The sequence below is a fragment of the Zeus faber genome (genome assembly GCF_960531495.2).
Source record: "Zeus faber genome assembly, chromosome: 19".
In the NCBI taxonomy this organism is placed as follows: domain Eukaryota; kingdom Metazoa; phylum Chordata; class Actinopteri; order Zeiformes; family Zeidae; genus Zeus; species Zeus faber.
In genome coordinates, this window is record NC_137206.1 from 25,275,321 (window position 1) to 25,303,205 (window position 27,885).

At 40.3% G+C, this 27,885-nt stretch overlaps 1 protein-coding gene across 1 annotated transcript; it reads left to right on the forward strand.

Moving 5' to 3' along the window:
• Window positions 1–14: 14 nt before the first annotated feature.
• On the forward strand, window positions 15–20,286 carry mbtps2 (membrane-bound transcription factor peptidase, site 2). Its single transcript, XM_080020620.1, has 11 exons — window positions 15–179; window positions 5,268–5,416; window positions 7,708–7,846; window positions 8,212–8,315; window positions 8,820–8,947; window positions 10,055–10,173; window positions 15,982–16,162; window positions 16,445–16,551; window positions 16,922–17,120; window positions 17,759–17,834; window positions 18,743–20,286. The coding sequence occupies exons 1-11, from the start codon at window positions 105–107 to the stop codon at window positions 18,963–18,965; spliced, it is 1,500 nt and encodes a 499-aa protein (XP_079876746.1). The 5' UTR covers window positions 15–104; the 3' UTR covers window positions 18,966–20,286.
• The last annotated feature ends 7,599 nt before the right edge of the window (window positions 20,287–27,885 follow it).

A 27,885-nucleotide genomic window follows, 5' to 3' on the forward strand; every position in this document is an offset into this window, starting at 1 on the left:
TGACACAGCGTTGAACCGCGCGTCTGTAAGGGCGGTCGACATGGGGCACAGCGGAGCGTTTACTCTGTCGTTTTTAACGCAGGTTGGAGCCTTTTAGTGCCAGGATGATCCCGGTTCCCCTGGTAGTGTGTGTGATGGGAGGCTGGTGTGCGGTCTACCTCACTGACTCCCTGCTCAAGGTAAATAATAATAATAATAATAATAATAATGATGAGAATAATGTTCTCTTTGTGTGTCAAATACACCCGAACAAACAAGCACATTGCAAAATTGATGCATTGAACATGCAATTAGTATCTTTAATTGTATAATATGCTGAGCCATTGTTGTGACCATTCACATTATTTGCCTGACAAGACGTTTGCAATGTTTGAGAATTGCAAATATGACTGTTTTGATCCTAGTTTCACTGTTATCTCCCTAACTCTCGACTAGTAGTGATGATAGGATTTCGTTATAGACTAAATCGTAACTCATTATAATAATAAAAAAAACATTTTTTTAGATTGGGCTCCCAGAGACCAAATGCTTATCAAAGGTTGTGAATCACTGCCCTTACCTTTTTATCGTTGGGTTTATATTGGCATATAGATCAGTAGAAAGGTATTTTATTCACCCCCGAGGGAAAATTGCAATGTCCCAACAGCTCCAATTAAAACAGTAACACTAAATAATAATCGGGCAATACAGTAAAAAAAGAAAAAAAAATTGAAAAAGGCAGTTATGGAAAATTAGGAAAATATACAATAAGCAGTGAACTATAATATACACCGATCAGCAACAACATTAAAACCCCCACTAATAACCACTAATATTGTGTAGCTCCCCCTCATGTACCCAAAACAGCTCTGACCCGTGAAGGCATGGACTCCCCAAGACCTCTGAAGGTGTGCTGTGGTATCTGGTACCAAGACATTAGCAGCAGATCCTTTCAAGTCCTGGAAGTTGCGAGGTGGAGTCCCCATTGATCAGGCTTGTTGTTTCAGCACATCCCACAGATGCTCCATCGGACCCTAACCCCGCCCATCCACATGATGGAGAAGAAAACTTGATTCATCAGACCAGGCCACCTTCTTCCATTGCTCCATGGTCCAGTTCTGATTCTCACGTGTTCATTGTAGGTGCTTTCAGCGGTGGACAGGGGGTCAGCATGGACACTCTGACCGCTCCCATACGCAGCAAGCTGCTATGCACTGTGTGTTCTGACACCTTTCTATCACAGAGCATTAACTTTTTCACCAATTTGTGCTACAGTAGCTCTTCTGTGGGGTCGGACCAGACGGGCTAGACTTCATTCCCCACGTGTATCAATAACCCTTGGGCGTCCACAACCCTGTCGCCAGTTCACCAGTTGTCCTTCCTTGGACCACTTTTGGTAGGTACTAACCACTGCATACTGGGAACACCCCACAAGACCTGGTGTTTTGGAGATGCTCTGACCCAGTCGTCTAGCCATCACAATTTGGCCCTTGTCAAAGTAGCTCAGATCCTTACGCTTGCTAATTTTTCCTGATAAATATCTTGTACTGTGTGTGTGTGTGTGTGTGTGTGTGTGTGTGTGTGTGTGTGTGTGTGTGTGTGTGTGTGTGTGTGTGTGTGTGTGTGTGTGTGCGCTATATATACAGTGGGGCAAAAAAGTATTTAGTCAGCCACCAATTGTGCAAGTTCTCCCACTTAAAAAGATGAGAGCGGCCTGTTATTTTCATCATAGGTATACCTCAACTATGAGGTATACCTATAATGAAAAAAAATCCAGAAAATAACATTGTCTGATTTTTAAAGAATTTATTTGCAAATGATGGTGGAAAATAAGTATTTGGTCAATAACAAAAGTTCATCTCAATACTTTGTTATAAACCCTTTGTTTGCAATGACAGAGGTCAAACGTTTTCTGTAAGTCTTCACAAGGTTTTCACACACTGTTGCTGGTATTTTGGCCCATTCCTCCGTGCAGATCTCCTCTAGAGCAGTGATGTTTTGGGGCTGTCGCTGAGCAACACAGACTTTCAACTCCCTCCAAAGATTTTCTATGGGGTTGAGATCTGGAAACTGCTAGGCCACTCCAGGACCTTGAACTGCTCCTTACGAAGCCACTCCTTCGTTGCCCGGGCGGTGTGTTTGGGATCATTGTCATGCTGAAAGACCCAGCCACGTTTCATCTTCAATGCCCTTGCTGATGGAAGGAGGTTTTTTCTCAAAATCTCACGATACATGGCCCCATTCATTCTTTCCTTTACACGGATCAGTCGTCCTGGTCCCTTTGCAGAAAAACAGCCCCAAAGCATGATGTTTCCACCCCCATGCTTTACAGTAGATATGGTGTTCTTTGGATGCAACTCAGCTTTCTTTCTCCTCCAAACACGACAAGTTGAGTTTTTACCAAAAAGTTATATTTTGGTTTCATCTGACCATATGACATTCTCCCAATCCTCTTCTGGATCATCCAAATGCTCTCTAGCAAACTTCAGACGGGCCTGGACATGTACTGGCTTAAGCAGGGGGACACGTCTGGCACTGCAGGATTTGAGTCCCTGGCGGCGTAGTGTGTTACTGATGGTAGCCTTTGTTACTTTGGTCCCAGCTCTCTGCAGGTCATTCACTAGGTCCCCCCGTGTGGTTCTGGGATGTTTGCTCACCGTTCTTGTGATCATTTTGACCCCACGGGGTGAGATATTGCGTGGAGCCCCAGATCGAGGGAGATTATCAGTGGTTTTGTATGTCTTCCATTTTCTAATAATTGCTCCCACAGTTGATTTCTTCACAACAAGCTGCTTACCTATTGCAGATTCAGTCTTCCCAGCCTGGTGCAGGTCTACAATTTTGTTTCTGGTGTCCTTTGACAGCTCTTTGGTCTTGGCCATAGTGGAGTTTGGAGTGTGACTGTTTGAGGTTGTGGACAGGTGTCTTTTATACTGATAACGAGTTCAAACAGGTGTCATTAATACAGGTAAGGAGTGGAGGACAGAGGAGCCTCTTAAAGAAAAAGTTACAGGTCTGTGAAAGCCAGAAATCTTGCTTGTTTGTAGGTGACCAAATACTTGTTTTACCGAGGAATTTACCAATTAATTCATTAAAAATCCTACAATGTGATTTCCTGGATTCTTTCCCCCCATTCTGTCTCTCATAGTCGAAGTGTAGCTATGATGAAAATTACAGAACTCTCTCATCTTTTTAAGTGGGAGAACTTGCACAATTGGTGGCTGACTAAATACTTTTTTGCCCCACTGTATATATACACACACATACTCACCGGCCCTTTTATTAGGTACACCTTGTTAGTACAGGGTTGGACCCCCTTTTGCCTTCAGAACTGCCTTAATTCTTCATGGCATAGATTCAACAAGGTGTTGGAAACATTCCTCAGAGATTTTGGTCCATATTGACATGATAGCATCACGCAGTTGCGGCAGATTTGTCGGCTGCACATCCATGATGCGAATCTCCCATTCCACCACATCCCAAAGGTGCCCTACTGGATTGAGATCTGGTGACTGTGGAGGCCATTGGAGTACAGTGAACTCATTGTCATGTTCAAGAAACCAGTTTGAGATGATTTGAGCTTTGTGACATGGTACATTATCCTGCTGGAAGTAGCCATCAGATGATGGGTACACTGTGGTCATAAAGGGATGGACATGGTCAGCAACAATACTCAGGTATGCTGTGGCATTTAAACGATGCTCAATTGGTACTAAGGGTCCCAAAGTGTGCCAAGAAAATATCCCCCACACCATTACACCACCACCACCAGCCTGAACCATTGATACAAGGGAGGATGGATCCTGCTTTCATGTTGTTTACGCCAAATTCTGACCCTACCATCTGAATGTCACAGCTGAAATCGAGACACATCAAACCAGGCAATGTTTTTCCAATCTTCTATTGTCCATTTTTGGTGAGCCTGTGCCAATTATAGCCTCAGTTTCCTGTTCTTAGCTGACAGGAGTGGCACCCGGTGTGGTCTTCTGCTGCTTCAAGGTTTCACGTGTTGTGCGTTCAGAGATGGTATTCTGCATACCTTGGTTGTAACGAGTGGTTATTTGAGTTACTGTTGCCTTTCTATCGTCTCAAGCCAGTCTGCCCATTCTCCTCTGACCTCTGACATCAACAAGGCATTTTTGTCCACACATCTGTCGCTAACTGGATATTTTCTCATTTTTGGACCATTCTCTGTCAACCCTAGAGATGGTTGTGCGTGAAAATCCCAGTAGGTCAGCAGTTTCTGAAACACTCAGACCAGACCGTCTGGCAACAACAACCATGCCACATTCAAAGTCACTTAAATCCCCTTTCTTCCTGATTCTGATGCTGGGTTTGAACTTCAGCAAGTCATTCTCATCATGTCTAAATGCAACGAGTTGCTGCCATGTGATTGGCTCATTAGTTATTTGTGTTTAAAAAGCAATTGAACAGCTGTACCTAATAAAGGTGTGTGTGTGTGTGTGTGTGTGTGTGTGTGTGTGTGTGTGTGTGTGTGTGTGTGTGTGTGTGTGTGTGTGTGTGTGTGTGTGTGTGTGTGTGTGTGTGTGTGTGTGTGTGTGGATAGAGAGATATATGTATATCTATGTATATACTGTATGTGTGTATCTTCTTACAAATAACCTGCCAATAGACACTAAACCTGATGCTCAACAAGAGATACAACCTAAAATAACAGGAAAAAAAAAGTAAAAATGCCAGAACAATTAAAAAGGAATGTCCATAAATGAAATATACCATCCCAAATCCTAATGGTAAAATAGATTCACGATTCAAGAGGTTTATTAGTCACATACATATACATACTTTGATACATATATGCAGTGAAATGTCAATGCAACATACCTGGCAATAATGCACAATATGTTTCTAGACTGAACACAATAGCTCCGAAAAAATGTTCTGCTTGACTAACTAACTGATTTCTAAAACGTAATGCACTGCTCCACTGAGTAGAACCAAAATAGATTTTAACATATGTAAATTGTGTTTGCTGTCAACTGGTCTTCACCCAGAACTGTATGATTTCTTTCCCATGCCACAAAATAATCTTCTTTTTTCACATTTGTGAAGCATAGATATCCCATCTACACCTACACCTGTATATTTGCTATGTGATCTATATCCATGCCACCCACCCACCGTCATCATGTTGTTGAGGATGACATAATGTTTGTATGGGAGTATAAAAGCCAGTGAAGCGAAAGGGATCAGTGCGTGTTTCACCCAGTGATCGATCTGAGGTGTTTAAATATCTATCTATAATAGTCTGTCTCTCGTCCCTGCAGTCGTCCATGAAGTACCGCAACAGTTACGAGTCGTGGCTGGTGAGCCACGGGCTGATGCTGTCGCCTTTCCACCTGAGATGGCAGACGTCCATGTTTAACCGGCTGTTTGCGTACTGTGCACGCATCAACCCTCACGCCCTCTACCTCTGGTAAAATAACCTTCCCCCCCCCAATCACACACTCTAGTTCGGAGATTTTTGTCTGATTTGACGCTGTGGTTTCATCCTGCATCTCTGTTCTTGGTTGCAACATATATGATACAAAACAACTCTATTGTCAGTTCGCACTGAAATTAATTTACATCCCAGAACTCCAGACTAACTTTTTTGCACGAGTAGCACTGGTCCTCCCTACCGAAGATTTTAGAAAAACCACTGAAATTGACATGCAACGCAGCAGATTCATATTTTTTCAATCAAACTGTATTACTGATAAATGCTTTGGTAATCAATAGACAATTTACAGAAATAACAATGTGCAGAGAAAAAACTGAAAAAACTAATCAAGTTATATAGGGCTTTTCAAACATAGACACCAAATAATAAATTAACAAATGTAAACAAGGTATGTGGTCAGTGCATTGTTGCCATTAACAACCCAGGAGAGAGCCTCAGCTGTCCATCTCTCTCATACACACACACACACACACACAAGGTCAGTCAAACAATGGTTAGATATTCAAGTTGTAAAAAAAAAAAAAAAAATGAAGTTCAAATCCGAAAATTAACATTTGAAAAAAAAAAAAAAAAGCATTTTTTTTCAGCAGAATTAAATTATTTTTATAACAATGTGCGTGTACATCCACATACATCTTCTTTGTGAATCCCCTTTGTGCGCTGCTCCGCACACTAATTAAATTTTTTTAATCTGCCAGCTGAGTAGTTGCAGGGACAACTTTATGCTCATGGTGGAGGAGGCGTGCGCACACACACAGACACATAATCCTTTCTCTCTCTCTCTCTATCTCTCTCTCTCTTTCTTTCTCTTTGGATGATCCTATATAGACGTACATAACACATCAAACAGTCATGACAATTATTCATATCACTTTATATCATCCTGTTGTGTTTAAATATTGTAACTGTTGAATTGCCTATTAGAGAGCAGAAGTTATTATTCCCCAATTAAAACAGGTTTAGAAGAGGTACTGTTGTAAAGCCTCAGCACTGCTCTGGTTGTGACTTACTTGAAAGGAGTGGGCCACAGGTTGGCCAACAACCTTGGCACAAATTTGGATTTGATTTACTCTGATGACTGAGAAAAAAAAAAAAAAAAAGAGAAATAATCTGACTGCTGGCTGCAAAAGATCTTAGTCTACAAAGAAAGTAAATGTGCTGCTGTATGGTCTTACAAATTCTATATGAGGAGTCAAAGATAGGGTGGTATCCATCATAACACCCAGGTATTTGAATGAGGAGACTTGATTTGTACATTGTCTGTACACTGTCTTTAACTATTTATTATTATTAGTAGTAGTAGTATTGATTTAAGTATTTATTATAAATATTAGTATCGATATAAGAGCATTTTTGTCATAGCCGACGGTTCAATTCGCTCATCAACATTACACAACATACAGTATAAACAACTGTATGTGGTTGACATTTCATTGTAAATGTTCCATTCATGGTCAGTGTGGTCACACACACACACACACACACACACACACACACACACACACACACACACACACACACACACGCTGTTAAGTCATGGTGCACCAAATGAACCATTAAGCTAAGTGCAAATGATTTGAGGCAACATCAGTTGTGATTCAGATCTGGAGCATTTAACTTATTAACTGATAATTTCACTGTATGAACAGTTAAGTCTGTTTTTTTCTTAACAAAATGGAATATCAGTGTGTGGTGTGACAGAGATGTAAGAAATTATTTTACAGTACAGTGGAAACCTCTTCCAGTGATCCGGTTCAAATTGATCACTATAAGCGGATGATTATTATAACCAACTTTTTGACCCAAAGAGAACACTGTAAGCTGACTACTTCATTGCTATAAACAAAATATTTTAAAACAATTTGTATAGGAATGTAACCTTGATCATTATAAGCTGTTTCCACTGTAGTAGTGGAGACCGAAGGTAAAATCTTCAAATCCTGTCGTAACAGATACATTTTTAGAGAGAAACCGACTGAAATATTGCATGAACAGCCTTGTATTTGAGAAACTATTTTGCTCCATTGACCTGAATGTAATAAGTATGATTATTTTAAAATGAGTTTCAATGAATTACATTTTTTTGTTTGTTTCTAACTAAACCACCCATGCTGCTGCTGCTGCTGCTGCTGCTGCTGTTGTGGCCCCCCATGGAGCCCTCTTGTGGCCCACCGGGAGGCCCTGGCCCCCCACTTTGAAGATCACTGCCTTAATTCACTTTTGATGTGGAATTTTCCTCTGGTGGAAAACACGTTTCCCTGCAGGTTCAGCAGCGGTCTGGTGTTCGGCGTGGTGTCCATGCTGGGCTCGGTTCTGCTGCTGATCCAGACCCTGCGGCAGACACTGGCTCAGATGACCACAGACAACCCGCGGATGGCCGGGCAGCAGGCCCTGCAGGTTGTGGTACGTGCACTCCGACCGGATAACCGGAACTTAATTGGATGAATATTTTGTTTGTATTTATTTATGGTTTCATATTTGACATTAAGCCAAAGGTATTCTTATAGCAGGTCAGAGCCAGTGTGCATGCTTATTTGCAGAATTAACAGGAAAAAATCAGATGCTTTGATTGTTTGCCAAATACCATAAATAACTTCTCCTGTACACTGATGAAACTGTACTATGATGAAGATATAAGGCAGGCTGAAGGTGTGGATGCCGTTATTGGGTGTCTAACCACTTTGCTCATATCCTCGTAAAAATGGCCCAGTACTCAAACCCATTATTTTTCTTTATTGAGTTCCGATTTCATGTTATTTTTTGAGCAGGTCCCTGGTGTCAACCTGCCAACCAGTCAGTTGGGCTACTTCTTCACTGCCCTGCTGCTCAGTGGAGTAATACATGAACTGGGCCACGCTGTGGCTGCACTCAGGTAATACACACACACACACACACACACACACACACACACACACACACACACACTGGAAAAAAAAAAAAAACCTCAATTATTTTAGAGCTTTCATTCGGAATTGTTTGTCAAAGGCTCTTCTCTTTATCATCAATTTAGAATTCAAAGGAAGAGTCGAAACTCTACAAAATCCTAATCGTATCACAATCTCATGCCACTTGAAGATATTCTGAAATTATTTTGTGGCCGTACTGACTGTCATGTTTGTGGAGGCGGTGGTACACACCATATACCTAAGGGACTTTAATTCTTCCTTCAGCTTCTAGCTAGCTTCCATTCAGTCTGCGTTTTTCTGTTTTTTTTTTTTTGATCAACATCTAGTGGCTATTAGCTGAACTGCAGTATAAACATTTCCACATTGGCTTCAACACTCGGCTCTAACAGTGGCGGTATTTTGTGCTTGTACTGGATTTGAAATTGTGTAATGTTTGTGTGTTGGTGTGTGTGCGTTTCCATTCTGCACAGGGAGCAGGTGCGAGTCAATGGCTTTGGGATGTTTATATTCGTAGTTTATCCAGGAGCATTTGTGGACCTCTTCACCTCCCACCTCAACATAATTTCCCCAACACAACAGCTACGCATCTTCTGTGCCGGTAAACAAATTGACTGGAGCGAATTACAGTTTGTTGCAGTGATGGTGATGTGTATGTGTTTTTAGGGATGTGTTGATGCTCGTGGAACTGTGCTTGTATACCCATTTGTACTTTGCATTTGTATTCTTTTTTTTTTTTAAAGCGCTCACACATAAACAAAACAAGCCTAAAGGAATCGGCTCTCTGTAAAGAAAATAATCTTCCACCTCAGGAGCCTCTAAAGCCTATAAGTCACCCAAGAGATGACAAAACACAAGCTGCATTCACACATGCACGCCAGACTATGTTTTGGGACATATCTGCAATATAAACAAAAGAGTGGAAATGAATGATAAAGAAAGCAGAAAGGAGTACGCATCAGCTACGCTTCATGCATGAAGATGCACACAAAGGTAAATAACTGGCGCATGATAGAGGTGTTAACATGCAACACGCCCGCTCGCTCGCTGTGAATGATCCGGACGATTACCTGCTCTGTTCACACATACACCTCAATCGGACATTACCCGGACTTTGTACTAGGGTGCTGGCTGGGTGAAGTTCGGATAATGTCCAGGTCAAATGATTTGGATTCGGATTCAGATTTGGTAATGTCCAGATAATGTCAGGTTTACAGCGCATGTGTGTAAGCAGCTACATACTATCATGTATCAGCTTGTGGCAGCTGTATCTCAGCTGTTCACATGAGCGGCCACTAGAGGGCAACAGGCACAGCAGTCGTAGAAACACCCACAAGCTTCAGCACTTTTGTTTTTTTAGGGAGTGTCTCCCCAGACATTTCCTACTCTTAATTTAAAAGAAAAATAACATGGGATGTGGAAATGCGGTTTGTCATAGCCACTCATTAAAGCGGTATATATAATCAGCACGTATGACTGGGAGGAAACCACAGAGGGAGAGAGAGGGAAAAATGGATCATATTCTCACCAGGGGAGATGTGACATAACGGCTTGCTGTGTTTGGCTCCCTCTGCTCACCGCATTGCAGCTCCTTCCTAGTCGGGGGGCCATCCATCACATAACATGTTTATCATCAATTACTGAAGGCTTTCAATGACAAAACGTCTAATTGCTTCTTCCCTCGCCCACTCGTCTTCTCCCTCTCCAGGAGTTTGGCACAACTTTGTCCTCTGCCTGGTGGCGTTAGCTTTCCTCTTCCTGTTGCCTCTATTCCTATTTCCTGTGTATAGCACCGGGGCCGGAGCGCTCATCACCGAGGTGGTAGAGGTCAGTGTGTGTTTTTTTTTTTTTTTTTGTTTGTTTTTTTTATTAGCAAATTTCTTTTTTTTTTAGAGATTACAATTTTTCCAGGAAAAAATACATCTGAATGGAGCGAACTCCAACACCCCAGCCCAAAAAGAGAAAAATAAATAGTAATAATAATAATAAAAAAAATGCTCTTATATAAAATATAAGGAAAATGACCAGCACCAACTATTTAAACGTTAACTGAGAAAGAAAGTCTGAATTTTATCTGTCTGCAGCAACCGACAATCTGAATAATCCCAGGGAATTCTGGAAGTCTGTCAAATCAATTTCAGACGCAGATATTTGCAATGAACCGCCTCCTTGCATTGTGAAGGACACCACACCCATTTCTGAAAGCTCTTCTATCCTGGAATGTTTCAATGAGCACTTCACTGCCTCTGCTCCCCTGTTTAACCAGTCCCTGCCTTTAAAAACCTTACATTGCTCAGACATGATTGTTCATTGTATATTTTCTGGTCGGCCCTTCTATTTTGCTCCCTTCTCTGTTGATGAAGTTCACAGAGCTCTTCTTTCGCTGGACACCAAAAAATCTGCAGGTCCAGATAATCTGGAACCATACTTTTTAAGACTTGCAGTTGATTTTATTGTTAAACCCTTATCAAGCCTCTGCTGGCTTCAGGAAACAACATAGTACCAGCACGGCATCCCTAAAGGTTGTAAATGATATAATTAGGGTCGCTGGTTCACAAAAAAACCTGTTCCACTCTTTATATCGATCATTCAAAGGGCTTCGATACGGTTGACCACCTTATCCTGGAGGAAAGGCTGCTGACATTGGGTTGTCTCAGCAGGCTGTTGGCTGGTTTGAAAATTACCTCTCTGTAAGGACACAATGTGTAGAATTTGATGGCACTTCCTCCAGTGTACTAGATGGTGCGCCAGGTGTCCCCCAAGGTTCTATTTTGGGTCCACTTTTGCAGCAATCGCTAATAGACGATTGTAGGCTGGGGTGGGGGTGGAGTGCACGTACGCGCATAGAACGTAATTTGACAAATGGGGTCTACCCGTTACAGAAGTGCAGGATTTATTATTTACAAGTAAACTATTTTTGTATATAGTATATAAAAACATCTCCTTTTTGCCAAATTAAGTCCCAAAGCAACCGAAAGGACAGCAGGGACGTATGACACAGGACAGGCTCTTAACTCAACGCTGTGTTTTAAAGATTTTGTTTCATACAGTACATGTAGGAAACAAATAAAAATATGTAGATCTAAAATAAAAACACAGGCATGGAAGCCGGCGCACACTGTTGTCTGGACAAACAAACAAAAAAAACTCCACTCCAATTCTCTCAGTTATACCGCTTTCACACCAAAACTAGCGTGTTGATCCAGGTTTTTGAAACAGCCCGCTAAAAATAGGCGATTGTCACCTTTCCCGCTGCCAAGAGAATTGCTGATTTTTCTGGTGCATCACATACACACAAAGAGACAGCAACTTATACAAACAAGGACATAAAACTGTAAAACTTGGGGGGGAAAAAAAGTATTTTGAGCCGTTCAAAAGACTCGGATCGTTTGTGAACGACCCAGCACCACAGTAGAAGCATCTGAAGCACCGGCATCACAGCTACTCCATACGGTGAGCTGTGCCTTTTTCTTTTTTAACACCTGCCCCTCAAAGTCTCTTCACAGGAAGTGAGATCCAATCACCAGTGGTTACTCGACAGCTCTGAGCGGAGAGGGCGAAAGCCTCTGCCCCCCCACCTCCATATATCTGTCTCTCTCCCTCCCTCCCTTTTCCTCTTTCTTCCACTGCAGTTTCAGAACAGGGTAAACTGCACTTACACATGCTCAGATTTTTCCGAGCATCAATGTCAATCACGATCCATTGTGTGGATCGCCGATGGGCGACGTAATCATAAATCTGCCCAATCCTAATACACGCCTCTGCCCAATGCTTGCATTGGCTGGATACTGTATACCACAGCGCTTTTGACGTTTGCCACAGGCTGCAAAGCTCTCACTCACCATTCCACCCTATATGCCAGAGTTCAGTGGCCTTCATTGGCCTTGCGCAGACTCACTCACTGGTACATATTTATTTCTAAATCCATCCTTGGTCTGCTCCCCTCTTACCTTTGTGGGTATATCTCACTTAAAACGAGTAACTATTGTTTTACTAAGGTTCGCATGGAATTTGGCAAACAGGCCTTTATGTTCTCTGTCCTTGCACCAACCACTTGCAGACAGATTGAGCTGATCAGGATGAGCTGATCCTGATTAGGGCATTTAAAGATTCAAGAGGTTTATTTGTCACATACAGTGGGGCAAAAAAGTATCTAGTCAGCCATCAATTGTGCAAGTTCTCCCACTTAAAAAGATGAGAGAGGCCTGTTATTTTCATCATAGGTACACTTGGACTATGAGAGACAGAATGGGGGGAAAGAATCCAGGAAATCACATTGTAGGATTTTTAATGAATTCATTGGTAAATTCCTCGTTAAAACAAGTATTTGGTCACCTACAAACAAGCAAGATTTCTGGCTTTCACAGACCTGTAACTTTTTCTTTAAGAGGCTCCTCTGTCCTCCACTCCTTACCTGTATTAATGGCACCTGTTTGAACTCGTTATCAGTATAAAAGACACCTGTCCACAACCTCAAACAGTCACACTCCAAACTCCACTATGGCCAAGACCAAAGAGCTGTCAAAGGACACCAGAAACAAAATTGTAGACCTGCACCAGGCTGGGAAGACTGAATCTGCAATAGGTAAGCAGCTTGTTGTGAAGAAATCAACTGTGGGAGCAATTATTAGAAAATGGAAGACATACAAGACCACTGATAATCTCCCTCGATCTGGGGCTCCACGCAAGATCTCACCCCGTGGGGTCAAAATGATCACAAGAACGGTGAGTAAACATCCCAGAACCACACGGGGGGACCTAGTGAATGACCTGCAGAGAGCTGGGACCAAAGTAACGAAGGCTACCATCAGTAACACACTACGCCGCCAGGGACTCAAATCCTGCAGTGCCAGACGTGTCCCCCTGCTTAAGCCAGTACATGTCCAAGCCCGTCTGAAGTTTGCTAGAGAGCATTTGGATGATCCAGAGGAGGATTGGGAGAATGTCATATGGTCAGATGAAACCAAAATAGAACTTTTTGGTAAAAACTCAACTTGTCGTGTTTGGAGGAGAAAGAAAGCTGAGTTGCATCCAAAGAACACCATACCTACTGTAAAGCATTGGGGTGGAAACATCATGCTTTGGGGCTGTTTTTCTGCAAAGGGACCAGGACGACTGATCCGTGTAAAGGAAAGAATGAATGGGGCCATGTATCGTGAGATTTTGAGTAAAAACCTCCTTCCATCAGCAAGGGCATTGAAGATGAAACGTGGCTGGGTCTTTCAGCATGACAATGATCCCAAACACACCGCCAAGGCAACAAAGGAGTGGCTTCATAAGAAGCAGTTCAAGGTCCTGGAGTGGCCTAGCAGTCTCCAGATCTCAACCCCATAGAAAATCTTTGGAGGGAGTTGAAAGTCTGTGTTGCTCAGCGACAGCCCCAAAACATCACTGCTCTAGAGGAGATCTGCATGGAGGAATGGGCCAAAATACCAGCAACAGTCATTGCAAACAAAGGGTATATAACAAAGTATTGAGATGAACTTTTGTTATTGACCAAATACTTATTTTCCAAATAAATTCTTTAAAAATCAGACAATGTGATTTTCTGGATTTTTTTTCTCATTTTGTCTCTCATAGTTGAGGTGAACCTATGATGAAAATAACAGGCCGCTCTCATCTTTTTAAGTGGGAGAACTTGCACAATTGGTGGCTGACTAAATACTTTTTTGCCCCACTGTACATATACATACTTTCATACATATATGCAGTGAAATGTTAAAAAATGAGTGCATCACGGCCGTAAGCGATAACTGCCGATGCTTTTTTGGCAGACATTATAACAAAAAATGGAAAAAATACTAAAATGTGCAAAAGTCGACCAGAGCGCCGGTGCAGGCGACCGCAAGGGGCGGCGCCACTATCACCACTCTCGGCACTATCGCCGCTACAAAAATGTAGTGGAAGGGAATTGGAATTTGTAATTGCTTCCTTAGCGATATCCGTTTCCTCCTGTCTGTCTTGTTAGGCCTATGATTCTGTGAGCTGCTACTGTATGCTTTGTTTGATGTGTTTTTAATATTTGCTTGTAGGTTTGAAACACTGTATTGCTGCTGTCTAGGCCAGGGCTCCCTCGAAAAAAAGGGAGTTCTTCTGGCGTGATTCCACAAAACATTCCTTTGAGATCCTGCTCCATGTTGACATGATTGCATCCCGAAATTCCTGCCGTTACTCAGCTGCACATTCCTGCTGCAAACCTCCCGTTCTATCACATCCCGAAGGTGTTCTGTTGGATTCATATCCGGTGACTGAAGCCACTGAAGAACATTGAACTCATGGTCATGTTCATGAAACCAGCTTGAGATAACGTTTGCTTTGTGACATGGTGCATCATCATGCTGGAAGTAGCTGTTAGAAGAGGGGCATGGCCATGAAGGGATGCACATGGTCAGCAACAATACTCAAATAGGCTGTGGGATTCAAGCAATGATTGATTGGTATTAACAGGCTCAAAGTGTGCCAAGAAAAATATTCCCCACATCATTACACCACCGCCACCAGCCTGCACTGTTGGCACAAGTCAATTTGCCTCCATGGATTCATGCTGTTATCGCCAAATTCTGACCCTACCATATGTGTGCTTCAGCAGAAATGAAGATTCATCAGACCAGGCTACATTTTTCGAGTCTTCTGTCTAGTTTTGGTGAGCCTGTGCCCACTGCAGCCTCAGCTTTCTGTTCTTGGCTGACAGAAGTGGAATTGGACGTGGTTCTGCTGTTGTAGTCCATCCACCTCCAGGTTCGACGTTTTGTGCATTCTGAGATGTTTTCCTGCTCCACCAGTCGTACAGAGTGGTTCTCTGAGTTCCTGTAGCCTTTCTGTCATTTGAACCAGTCCAGCCTCTCTCTGTCGACTGCGCTCATCAACAAGGCGTTTCCATCCACAGAGCTGCCGTTCACTGGATGTTTTTTGTATTTCACACCATCCTGAGCAAACTCTAGAGACAGTTGTGTGTGAAAATCCCACGAGATCAGCGGTGACAGAAATACTCAAACCAGCCCACCTGGCACCAACAATCATACCACGGTTGAGAACACCGAGATCACATTTTTCTCCAATTTTGATGGTTCACATGAGCATTAATTTAAGCTTCTGACCCGTATTTGCATGCTTTTTTGCATTGCACTGCTCCGACACGATTGGCTGGTGAAATAATTGCATGAATTAGTAGGGGTACACGTGTTCCCAATAAAGTTCTCAGTGAGTTCATATACACTACAAAAACTACGCTGTCCCTTTTTAAAGGATAGGTTCACTATTTTTCAACCCAGGCCAGGATTTAAAGCAGTCTGATGGGGCAAATGTTAACACATTACCCTAAATATCAGGAAGCTCACATTATAGTCAGACAGTCTATACAAAACTTCCATTTTATCAGGTTTTTCAGGGTTTTATTGACTCTTTTGGCTGCCTCCTCACTAACTTAAAGAGACTAGAAACAGGAAGTTGCGTCACTTCCTACTGGCAACCAGCTCTAGATGTAGTGCAGCAATTGGAAATGGTACTTCTAAATAAAATGTGATTTTACGGTTATTCAAAACAAGCAATAAGAAGGTTGTCACAAATAAAATCCAGATACTTCATTGACTACTCCTCTTCCTGCATCGTGAACCTGCGTGTGTTTCCATCCTGCAGGGCTCGCCAGCTGAAGGTCCTAGGGGGCTCTCGGTGGGGGGCATCATCACGGCACTGGAGGAGTGCACCGTGAGAGGGACGGAGGACTGGGCCGACTGTCTGTCCTACCTCTCGCACGCGCCACAGACTGGCTACTGCGTGCCCGTCACCAGTCTGCAGCCCAGCTGGGCGCACGGACGAGGTGGGTGGAACTTTCAACATCCCTTTCACAGTTGGCGACCCCGCATGGTGCCGGCTTTTTGACGCCTCGGTTGTGTTCATATCGTACATATTTACATTCTGTTCACGTTTAGCAGACTCATGTCAGGATACATGTCCTGACTTTCTGTCCTGGAACTGAAAATGGAACTTCTGGTGAATGGTGCAATAGGCCACAATCTTGTTTCCCAAAGCAGACGAACACGCACGGCTAATTAGACCCCCACCCCCCCACCCGTCTCCCCTATTTCCTTTTATTCTGCAGCTTACAAACGGCTGGACGGCACCATGGACTGCTGCAGCAACAACAGCCTGACTGACCTGTGCTTCTCCTACATCAACTCCCAGGACGGGACGGTCAAAGAGAAGGAGGTTACACACGCCACTGCTTAAACAAATTTAAAATACAGCAGAAATATTAATAACAATAATATCAATCACCATAATTGTCACCCAACACAAGCTGTCCACTATAAATTTACCCGGTTTTAGATCAGTTTTAGAATGAAATACTAATGTGACTCAGTAGTATTCTATAAAATGTGATTTTGATATCTGCTCACAAAATCTAAATCCCACATCAATTAATTAAACTATGGTTTATCACACATGACATCATCATCTATTCTAATGTACATTACAGTACCTGGGACCTAACAGTATATATGTCAAATGTCAGTGTTGAGTAAAATATAGTTTATAGTCTGTGTCCATCTTCATTCTCTCCTTCCCTCGGAGATAGTTTGCCTGCATGCCGGTGCGTAAGATGGTGACTGGGACGCAGGTGTGTCGTACCGACGCCGACTGCCTCGTCCACTCCCAGGCCGCCGGCGTGTGTGTCACGCCCTCCCTGGAGAACCAGACCCGCTTCATCCGAGTCACACACACGCCTAACACGCAGATGCTATTTGTGGGATACCCTCCCCACCTCCAGTATGCTGGTACGTACGACAGTGTAAAATGCGTGTGTGTGTTATCCTCACAAAGTGAGTACTTTTAGACAGTACTTTTCCACCTTTAAACCAAGTGGTTGTCATTACGGTGTGGCGTTGAAGCCGCTGCCCAAGTGCTTCAACCTGCAGTTCAGCTCAGGGCCACTAGATGTGCTTCAGAAAACCTCTGACTCAATGAAAGCCAATGGGAAAAAGGCACGACTTTAGGGTCTCAGTGTGTGAGTTCACTTCTAATTGGTGTTTGGGTTGTGATTTTGAAAATTATTGTTCCATAAAGAGGATACAATGTCAAGGCTTAAAGACAGATATATTTTTGTCTGTTTGCATCTCGTAGTGAATATATTTTTTTGATTGAAAGGTTCTGCATCCTTCTTGATGCTGATTGAAATGAAGACACCTTCTTGCCCCGAGTGGAGCCTAAAGTTACCCCGCTAACACCACAGTCTTGCTTCTTATAGCCCCTAGCTGGGCCGGGGGGCCCTTGCTCAAGGGCACTGTGGCATTTCATAAGGTTGCTAGAGGACCCCGTATCCTGTCAATATTGGGATAATAACTGCTTCCATATTGCTCAGACCGATCTACACAGAGTGTTTTAACCAGAATACTTCTTCTTCTGTCCGTCACAGTCAGCCTCACCAACTTCATTCCCCGCTTTGGTTTCCTCCACCTGGACCTGCCCGTCTTCCTGGAGACCTTCTGCAAGTATCCTCTCATGGTTGTGGTTAGGCTATCTGATGACATCCCCAATAAAAAAAACTCAAGAGTCATAGTCGGTCAAATAGGTCAGATATTAAGGAAGGGAAACCTTAACTTTTTCGTCACATAGAAGCATGTTATATAGTATACCACAAATTGAGGAACATGAACTATATCTGAATCATTATGTTCTATCGACCCCAAACCAATGCTCCAGGTCTATGGCATTCAGCAAATGTACCACAGCGGTCCTGAGAGTCCTGGGACCCTGACATTTTTTTTTTTGTTTTCTAGTCATGGAAAAGCCCCTGGTCCGTCCGTCCGTGGGACCGTGGGGAGCAACGGACGAATGGGAACACTTTTTCCGTCCCTCTCTTCAATGAAAAGAGCGAGATAAAAATGGATGGATAGGTACTTTGTTCATCCCAAAGGGAAATTTCAATGTCCCAACATCAATACAATAGGCAAAATAATAATAAAGCAATACAAAGAAAAAAGGAAATGGCAATATAGGGAACATTTGGAAAATATACAATATAAAAAAAACAGTTAACTGTACCAATAAAACATCTGTCAATATACACTAAACCTAATGATAACCAACAGATATGACCTAAAAATAACAGAAAATGATTAATAAAAATGAAAAATAAAGGTTCATGTCCAAAATTTAAATATATGGTCTTATACCGTAACTTATGAGTAAAGATGAATGTACAATAAACCAAACATTAAATATAACCCATAAACAGTAAACTAAATATGGCAATAAGCCTATATGCCAAAAAGGTCCTGGAAAATGATCTCTAGAAGAGTGGGAGCGGGAAACCCATAGCGGGGTTGGACGGGTTAATGCGTGCACCACCCTGCAGCGTTCCTGCCTCTGTTGTCCTTGACACAGCGCTCTGCGCCAGGTATGTGGTGTCTCTGTCCGGGGCACTGGCCGTGGTGAACTCCGTGCCGTGCTTTGCGCTGGACGGCCAGTGGATGCTCAACGCGCTGCTGGAGGCCACGCTGGTTACCATGGTGACGGACCGCCAGCGCCGCGAGCTCATCGGCTTCTTCCTGCTGCTGGCGGGCAGCGGCCTGCTGGCAGCCAACGTGGCGCTGGGCTTGTGGATGGTTACCGCGCGGTAGCCACGGCAACGGTGAGGAAAAAGTGGACCGGAACAAACTCATCTGTTTTTTTTTTTTTGTTTTTTTTTGTTTTGTTTTTTTTTTCTCCTCGCTGACCGTCAAAACTGTAAAGACGCGGGACTTAGAGAGTACGCACTTCCGTTCTCATGTTGGGAGCTAGGGCGGTGTATTTGAGATGGACTCTGGGATATTTTGAGTCAGTCCCAAGTTGCCCAATTCACTAACAGGTGCGTCCTCTGTGTTTTTGGGCATGCGTTCTTTATGCAAACTTAATAGACGATATTGGTTTCAAATTGAGTTTTAGCCCGTTTACTATTCATCACACACGTTTTACATTACTGACCATTTTCCTGATGATAGCTCACATTTCTAGATTTTTTTGTATTGTCTCTATTATATACTTTAGCAGTATTAAACGGAAAGCAACAGCTTTTCACTTTGACAACTCACTATACCTATTTTCCAAAACTCAAAAATAGTGTCACTGGTGAAGGGGCTATAAGTCACTTTGACACCGGTATGGTCCTTTAAAGGAAATGCCATTAAACAACTTCATGACACAGATATTACAGATATTGATAAACGGCTGCAAACCTGTGAGGAAAATGTCTCTATGCCCCAGCTGCGTCCCCCACCATGCCTGATGCATGCTGGGAAATGTAGTGTGTCCCTAACTTATTTTGTTTTTGTTTTTTTGTCTTGGGGTTTTCATATTTCAGAAATTAAAAATCTCTTTGACTTCATACACGTGAAAGATGCATCAACCCAAACACACAAACGAAACGGGGCACTTGATCACTCAGCACGATCCTAAGAGAATGTTTGCACAATAATTGCACAATATCTGGAAAATGTTTGTTTCCTTTTGTGAGTATGTTCTGTTTTTTCTTTTTCTTTTTTTTAATTTATTTTCTTCTTTATCTAAAGGGATTTTTTTCCCAAGTTGGGGGAACATTTGCGAGAGCATATCAGTCAGTCAGCCCTTACTTGAAGCTGGATCCCCAAAACACAGTAAATACATATATTGAGATTATAACATTAAAACATGAAGAAAAAAACAACATTCTACATTAAGACCAGCATCCATGATATCCCAACACACAAACAACAAACATTTTCCCATCCATCGTTTGGATGTCCCATTTTAGATAATAACCATCAATGTATGAATTTATTGACTAATTTAATTTGTTAATGAAGTCAATTAATTAATCACGGTTGGATCTGTGTTTTTCTTTGTCTACATATGTTCCGTCATTGAACTTTCATTGGCTCTTCCTGTAACTTTTATTTTATTTTATTTTTTATTTTTTGTGAAATAAAAGACTGTTCTGACTTAAATAAGGCCCTAGACTACTGAAGTTCCTTTGGACAAATGACATTGTTCTTTTCTGTTCAGCGAAGCCAGAGCCGAGATTCTCCACATTCCCAGCTAAGACAGGACGAGATTTAGTCGTAAAAAAGGTCTGTCTCCAAAGCTATTGTTGCTTATCTCTGTAATTGCCGATTGTGCGTCGACTTGACACACAATCGGCGAACCAGAGGAAAGGAGTTTGGTGCCTCGCTGAAACACGCAATGCATGTTATGACACAGATTGGAACTTAACAAAACTAGAAGACTGACTTATGTTTTTGGCAACTAAGCAGCATAATTTCCTTCTCTGGCAGGATGAACTATGTCGGCTTTGTGACACTGTTGGGGATATCCGGTGGCTCCAAATGGCTAAGTCAGCCTCTGTTTTCTCCTCGATCTTCTGGGGGAAAACATCCAAGGCATCTTTGCCTTCATCAAAACATACGAATGGATAGGAGCAGTATTGTTTTAATGATCCCTCAATCATGTCTATTTTTTTTGGTTTACCTGGATAGTCCAATGTTGATACTTAATTCTCAGTATCCACTGACTGATCAGTTGAGTCTTACAGGTCTGACTTAAGTCAATAATATTTATGTTTCAACTGAATACTTAATTTTTTGCACATTGAGATGACATAAATCCTTGGAATTTGGACGCATTTCACTTTGGTTATAGGTCTTTCAACCTGTCCTTCCCTCAACCCTGAGCCAACTGTGACCAGACCGGTACCAACCCAAATCTTGCCCTAACTGAACAACCACTTCTACTATCAACAACTAAGCTTCGACACCTAAACATAACCATCTCTCATCTTATACCTAAACTTAACCATCTCTAACATCATACCGAAACTTACCTAACCATCTCTAACCTGAAAGCTAAACTTAACCATATCTAACCCGAAACCTAAACTTAGACATCTCTAACCTCATACCTAAAGTTAACCATCTCTAACCTTCTACGTAAACATAACCATCTCTAACCTTTTACCGAAACGGAACCATCTCTAACCTTATTCCTAAACTTAACCGACTCTAACAATATACCGAAACATAACCATCTCTAACCTTATGCCTACACTTAACCATCTCTTACATTATACCTAAACTTTACCATCTCTAACAATATACCTAAACTTAACAATTTCTAACATTATAGCTAAACTTAACCATCTCTGACAATATACCTCAACTTAACCATCTCTAACATTATACCTAAACTTAACCATCTCTAACCTTATACCTAAACGTAACCATCTCTAACATTATACCTTAACTTAACCATATATAACTTTATACTTAAACTTAACCATTTCTAAACTTATACCTCAACTTAACCATTTCAAACATTAAAACCTACCTAAAATGAACCATCTCGAACATTGTACCTAAACTTAACAATCTCTATCCTTATACATAAACTTAACCATCTTTGACATTATACCTAAAATTAACCATCTCTAACATTATACCTAAACATAACCATCTCTAACATTATACCTAAACTTAACCATATATAACATTATACTTAAACTTAACCATTTCTAAACATATACCTCAACTTAACCATTACAAACAATAAAACCTACCTAAAATTAACCATCTCGAACATTGTACCTTAACTTAACCATCTCTATCTATCCTTATACATAAACTTAACCATCTCTAACATTATACGTAAACTTAACCATCTCAAACCTTTTACCCAAACTTAACCATCTCTAACATTGTAGCTAGACTTAAATATCTCTAACCTTATACCTTAACTTAACCATCTCTAACATTATACCTGAACTTAACCATCTCCAACCTTATACACAAACTTAAACATCTCCAACATTACACCTAAACTTAACCATCTCCAACATTACACCTAAACTTAACCATTTCTAACATTAAAACCTACCTAAACTTAACCATCTCTGACATTGTACCTTAACCATCTCTATCCTTATAACTAAACTTAACCATCTCTAACCGTATCACTAAACTTAACCATATCCGACATTATACCTTAGCTTACCCATCTCACACATTATAACTAAATTTAACCATCTCTAACATTAAGGCTAAACTTAACCATATCCAACATTTTACCTAAAGGTAACCATCTCTAACTTTATACCTAAACTTAATGATCTCCAACATTATATCTAAACTTAACCATCTCTAACTTTATACTCAAACTTAACCTTATAATATTATACCTAAACCTAACCATTTCTAACATTAAACCTAAACTTACCCATCTCTAACCTTATATTTAAACTATACCATCTCTAACAGGATACCTAAACTTAACTATCTCTAACATTGTACCTAAAAGCAGCCACCTCATTATACCGAAACTTAACCATCTATAACATTAAACTTAACCTAAACATATCTAACATTATACCTAAACGTAATCATCTATAACATCATACCTAAATGTAACCATCTGTTACATTATACCTAAACCTAACCATGTCTTGCATTATCCCTAAACTTAACCATCTCTAAACTTATACCTCAACTTTACCATACCTAACATTATACCTATACTTAACCATCTCTCACAGTATACATTAACTTCACCATCTCTAACCTTATACCTAAACTTACCCATCTCTGACATTAGACCTGAACTTAACCATCTCTAACGTTAAACCAAAACTTAACAATCTCTAACCTTATACCTAAACTTAACCATATCTAACATTATACCTAAACTGAACCCTATATAACATTTTACCTAAACTTAGCCATCTCTAACCTTATACCTCAACATAACCATTTCTAACCTTATACCTCAACTTTACCATTTCTAACATTAAAACCTACCTAAACTTAACCATCTCAAACATTGTTCCTAAACTTAACCATCTCTATCATTATACCTAAATTTAACCACCTCTAACATTATACCTAAACTTTACCATCTCTAACCTGATACCTAAACTTAACCATCTCTAACCTCATACCTAAACTTAACCATCTCTAACCTCATACCTAAACTTAACCATCTCTAACCTCATACCTAAACTTAACCATCTCTAACCTCATACCTAAACTTAACCATCTCTAACCTCATACCTAAACTTTACCATCTCTAACCTCATACCTAAACTTAACCATCTCTAACCTCATACCTAAACTTAACCATCTCTAACCTCATACCTAAACTTAACCATCTCTAACATTATACCTAAACTTAACCATCTCTAACATTATACCTAAACTTTACCATCTCTAACCTCATACCTAAACTTAACCATCTCTAACCTCATACCTAAACTTAACCATCTCTAACCTCATACCTAAACTTAACCATCTCTAACATTATACCTAAACTTTACCATCTCTAACCTCATACCTAAACTTAACCATCTCTAACCTCATACCTAAACTTAACCATCTCTAACCTGATACCTAAACGTAACCATCTCTAACATTATACCGAAACTTAACCATCCCTAAACTTATACCGAAACTAAATCTTCTCTAACATTATAACTTAACCTAACCATATTACATTATACCTCAGCTTAACCCTTTCTGAAATTATATCGAAAGTTAACCATCTCTAACATTATACCTAAATATTTCCATCTCTAACTTTATACCTAAATTTAATCATCTTGAACATTATACGTTAACGTAACCATCTCTAACATCATACCTAAACGTAACCAACTCTGACAGTGTACCTTAACCATTTCTAACCTTAAACCTAAACTTTACCATCTCTAACATTATACCTAAACATAACCATCTCTAACATTATACCTAAACCTACCCATCTCTAACATTATACCTAAATATAATCATTTCTAAACTTAAACCTCAACTTAACCGTTTCTAACATTAAAACCTACCTAAAATTCACTATCTCGAACATTGTACCTAAACTTACCCATCTCTATCTTTATACCTAAACTTAACCATCTCTAACGTTATACCTGAACTGAACCACCGCTAACATTACACCTAAACTTTACCATCTTGAACCTTATACCTAAACTTAACCATCTCTAACCTTAAGCCTGAACTTAACCATCTCTAACATTATACCTTAACAAAACCATCTCTAACATTAAACCGAAACTGAACCCGATATAACATTATACCTAAACTTAACAATCTATAACATTGTACCTTAACCATCTCTATCCTTACATCTAAACTGAACCATCTCTAAACTTATACCTAATTTTTTCCATCTCGAACATTATACTTAAACTTCACCATCTCTATCCTTATACCTAAACTTAACCATCTCTAACCTCATACCTAAACTTAACCATCTCTAACATTATACATAAACTTAACCATCTCTAAGCTGATACCTAAACGTAACCATCTCTAACATTATACCTAAACGTCACCATCTCTAACATTATACCTAAACTTAACCATCTCTAAACTTAAACCTAAACTTAACCTTCTCTAACATTATACCTTAACCTAACCATCTTACATTATACCTAAACTTAACCATCTCTAACATTATACCTAAACTTAAACATCTTAACCTTATACCTTAACTTAACTGTTTTAAACCTTTACCTCATCTTAACCATTTCTAACATTAAAACCTACCTAAACTTAACCATCTCTGACAATGTACCTTAACCATTTCTAACCTTAAACCTAAACTTTACCATCTCTAACATTATACTAAACTTAACCATTTCTAACCTTAAACCTTAACTAAACCATCTCTAACCTTATAGCTAAACATAACCATATATAACATGATACCTAAACTTAACCATCTCAACCTTCTACCTGAACTTAACCATTTCAAACCTTATACCTCAACTTAACCACTTCTAACATTAAAACCTACCTAAACTTAACCATCTCTGACATTGTACCTTCACCATCTCTAACCTTATACCTAAACTTAACCATCTCTAACATTAAACCTAAACTTAACCATCTCTAACATTAAACCTAAACTTAACCATCTCTAACATTAAACCTAAACTTAACCATCTCTAACATTATACCTAAACATAACCATCTCTAACATTATACATTTCTAACATTAAAACCTACCTAAACTTAACCACCTCAAACATTGAACCTAACCTTAAATATCTCTAACATTATACCTGAACTTAACCATCTCTAACCTTTTACCTAAACTTAACCATCTCTAACATTTTACCTGAACTTAACCATCTCTTACCTTTTACCTAAACTTAACCACCTCAAACATTGAACCTAACCTTAAATATCTCTAACATTACACCTTAACATAACCATCTCTAACATTATACCTAAACCTATGCATTTCTAAAACTAAAACCTACCCAAACTTAACCATCTCTAACATTATATCTAATCTTAACCATCTCTAACCTTTTACCTAAACTTATCCATCTCTAACATTGTACCTAAACTCAAATATCTCTAACCTTATACCTAAACTTAACCATCTCTAACATTTTACCTGAACTTAACCATCTCTTACCTTTTACCTAAACCTAACCATCTCTACCATTATTCCTGAACTTAACAATCTCTATCATTACACCTAAACTGAATCATCTCTAACATTATACCTAAACTTAACCATCTCTATTATTATACCTAAAATGAACCATCTCTAACATTATACCTCAACGTAAGCATCGAACATTATACCTAAACTTAACCATCTCTAAGCTTTATACCTAAACTTAACCATCTCTAAGCTTTATACCTAAACTTAACCATCTCTAAATTATACCTAATCTTTACCTTCTCTATCATCATACATTAACCTCACCATCTTACAATATACATAAACTAAACCATCTCTAACATTATCCCAAAAGTTAACCATCCCTAACATTATACCCTAACTTAACCATGTCTTACATTATACCTCAACTTAACCCTCTCTATCATTATACCTAAACGTAACCATCTCTTACATTATACCTAAACTTAACCATCTCTAACCTTATACCTAAACTTAACCATCCAACATTATACCTAAACTTAACCATCTCTAACCTTATACCTAAACTTAACCATCTCTAACCTTATACCTAAACTTAACCATCCAACATTATACCTAAACTTAACCATCTCTAACCTTATACCTAAACCTAACCATCCAACATTATACCTAAACTTAACCATCTCTAACCTTATAACTTATTTTAACCATATATAAACTTAATAATCTTAACCCTCATACCTAAACTAAACAGTTTTTAACTTTATGTTAAACTTTACCATCCTTCCCCTTCTGCCAACTGCCTAAAATTTGAGTTGATAGAGTTTATTTTTAACATTGTACACGTGCATACTATGTATAAACCTATACTTAAGTTGTCAGAGTATAATTTGACGTAAACCAAGTTATATTCAGTTTATTCTGACCTGAGTATTTACACTGGTCAATCCAAATAAAAAAACATATATATATGTATATGAACAGTATATTTTTTTTCATAACTTCACAGAACTGACAATGAGAATGTTATGGAAATGGTCTCTTTGAGAAAACAACACCAGTCTCATTTGTTTGGGAAAAAAAATAAAAATAAAAATCAAAAAGCTGTCAAATTACATAAGTTATACCATGAAAAAATAATAATACATGCTATTTCAGCACCGTTACCCAGCCTGAACTCATCTGTGTTCTGCTTCTTACAAAGTCAGTAAGCAGTGGAAGAGTCGTGATGTCTCCCGAAATCTGCACATTGTCCTCACAGACACAGTCACACCCACACTCACACTTTTAGCAACAGCACCCGACCACAGTGTTAGTTTTGTTTTCCCAAGAAGGTACATTGTGATGATTTGTGCGTGCGTGTGCGTGTGCGTATGCGTGCGTGTGTGTGTGTGCGTGTGCGAAAGAGATAATACATTGTAATTTGAAGGGGTGTATCCCTGAGACACATAACTACTAAATTCCCTTTAACCACGGAGGTGTGTGTGTGTGTGTCTCTGTGTGTATATGATTGTGTGTGTGTGTGTGTGTGTGTGTGTGTGTGTGTGTGTGTGTGTGTGTGTGTGTGTGTGTGTGTGTGTGTGTGTGTGTGTGTGTGTGTGTGTGTGTGTGTGTGTGTGATTGTGTGTCATATGCAAAGACACTTTGCAGGATAAACGGAGACGCTGCGGTCAGCAGTTTCATTTTAAATGGCTGGAGATTTAACTAGAGGTTAAAATGTATATCTTCACATGCAGCTCTGTGTAAGGGACGTTAAGACATGTCAAAGAAGGATTCCTAATCTAATGTGTGTGTGTGTGTGTGTGTGTGTGTGTGTGTGTGTGTGTGTGTGTGTGTGTGTGTGTGTGTGTGTGTGTGTGTGTGTGTGTGTGTGTGTGTGTGTGTGTGTGTGTGTGTGAGAGGGATCTGTGTGAGAGGGATCTGTGTGGGTCTCTTCCGGTGAGTATTTGTGTGCTTATCTTGCACTAATGACATGGCCGGAAAGATGATTTTTGTTGACTGACAAGGGAGGCGGCCAAAGGGGTCGGTACGGGCGAGGAGACCGAACAGAGGACAGACTTTTCATGTTCTTTTTCAGCACGGGACCCCAAAAATGAAACAAAGAACCCCCCAATCGATCGACGATTTGCA

What these genes read in the sequence shown, in the direction of transcription:
- mbtps2 (XM_080020620.1), top strand. Translation starts at nt 105, where the DNA reads ATGATCCCGGTTCCCCTGGTAGTGTGTGTGATGGGAGGCTGGTGTGCG. An exon ending in GCTACGCATCTTCTGTGCCG is followed by an intron (nt 8,948 to 10,054) that starts GTAAACAAATTG and finishes CTCCCTCTCCAG; the next exon opens with GAGTTTGGCACAACTTTGTC. An exon ending in TTCCTGGAGACCTTCTGCAA is followed by an intron (nt 17,835 to 18,742) that starts GTATCCTCTCAT and finishes GCTCTGCGCCAG; the next exon opens with GTATGTGGTGTCTCTGTCCG.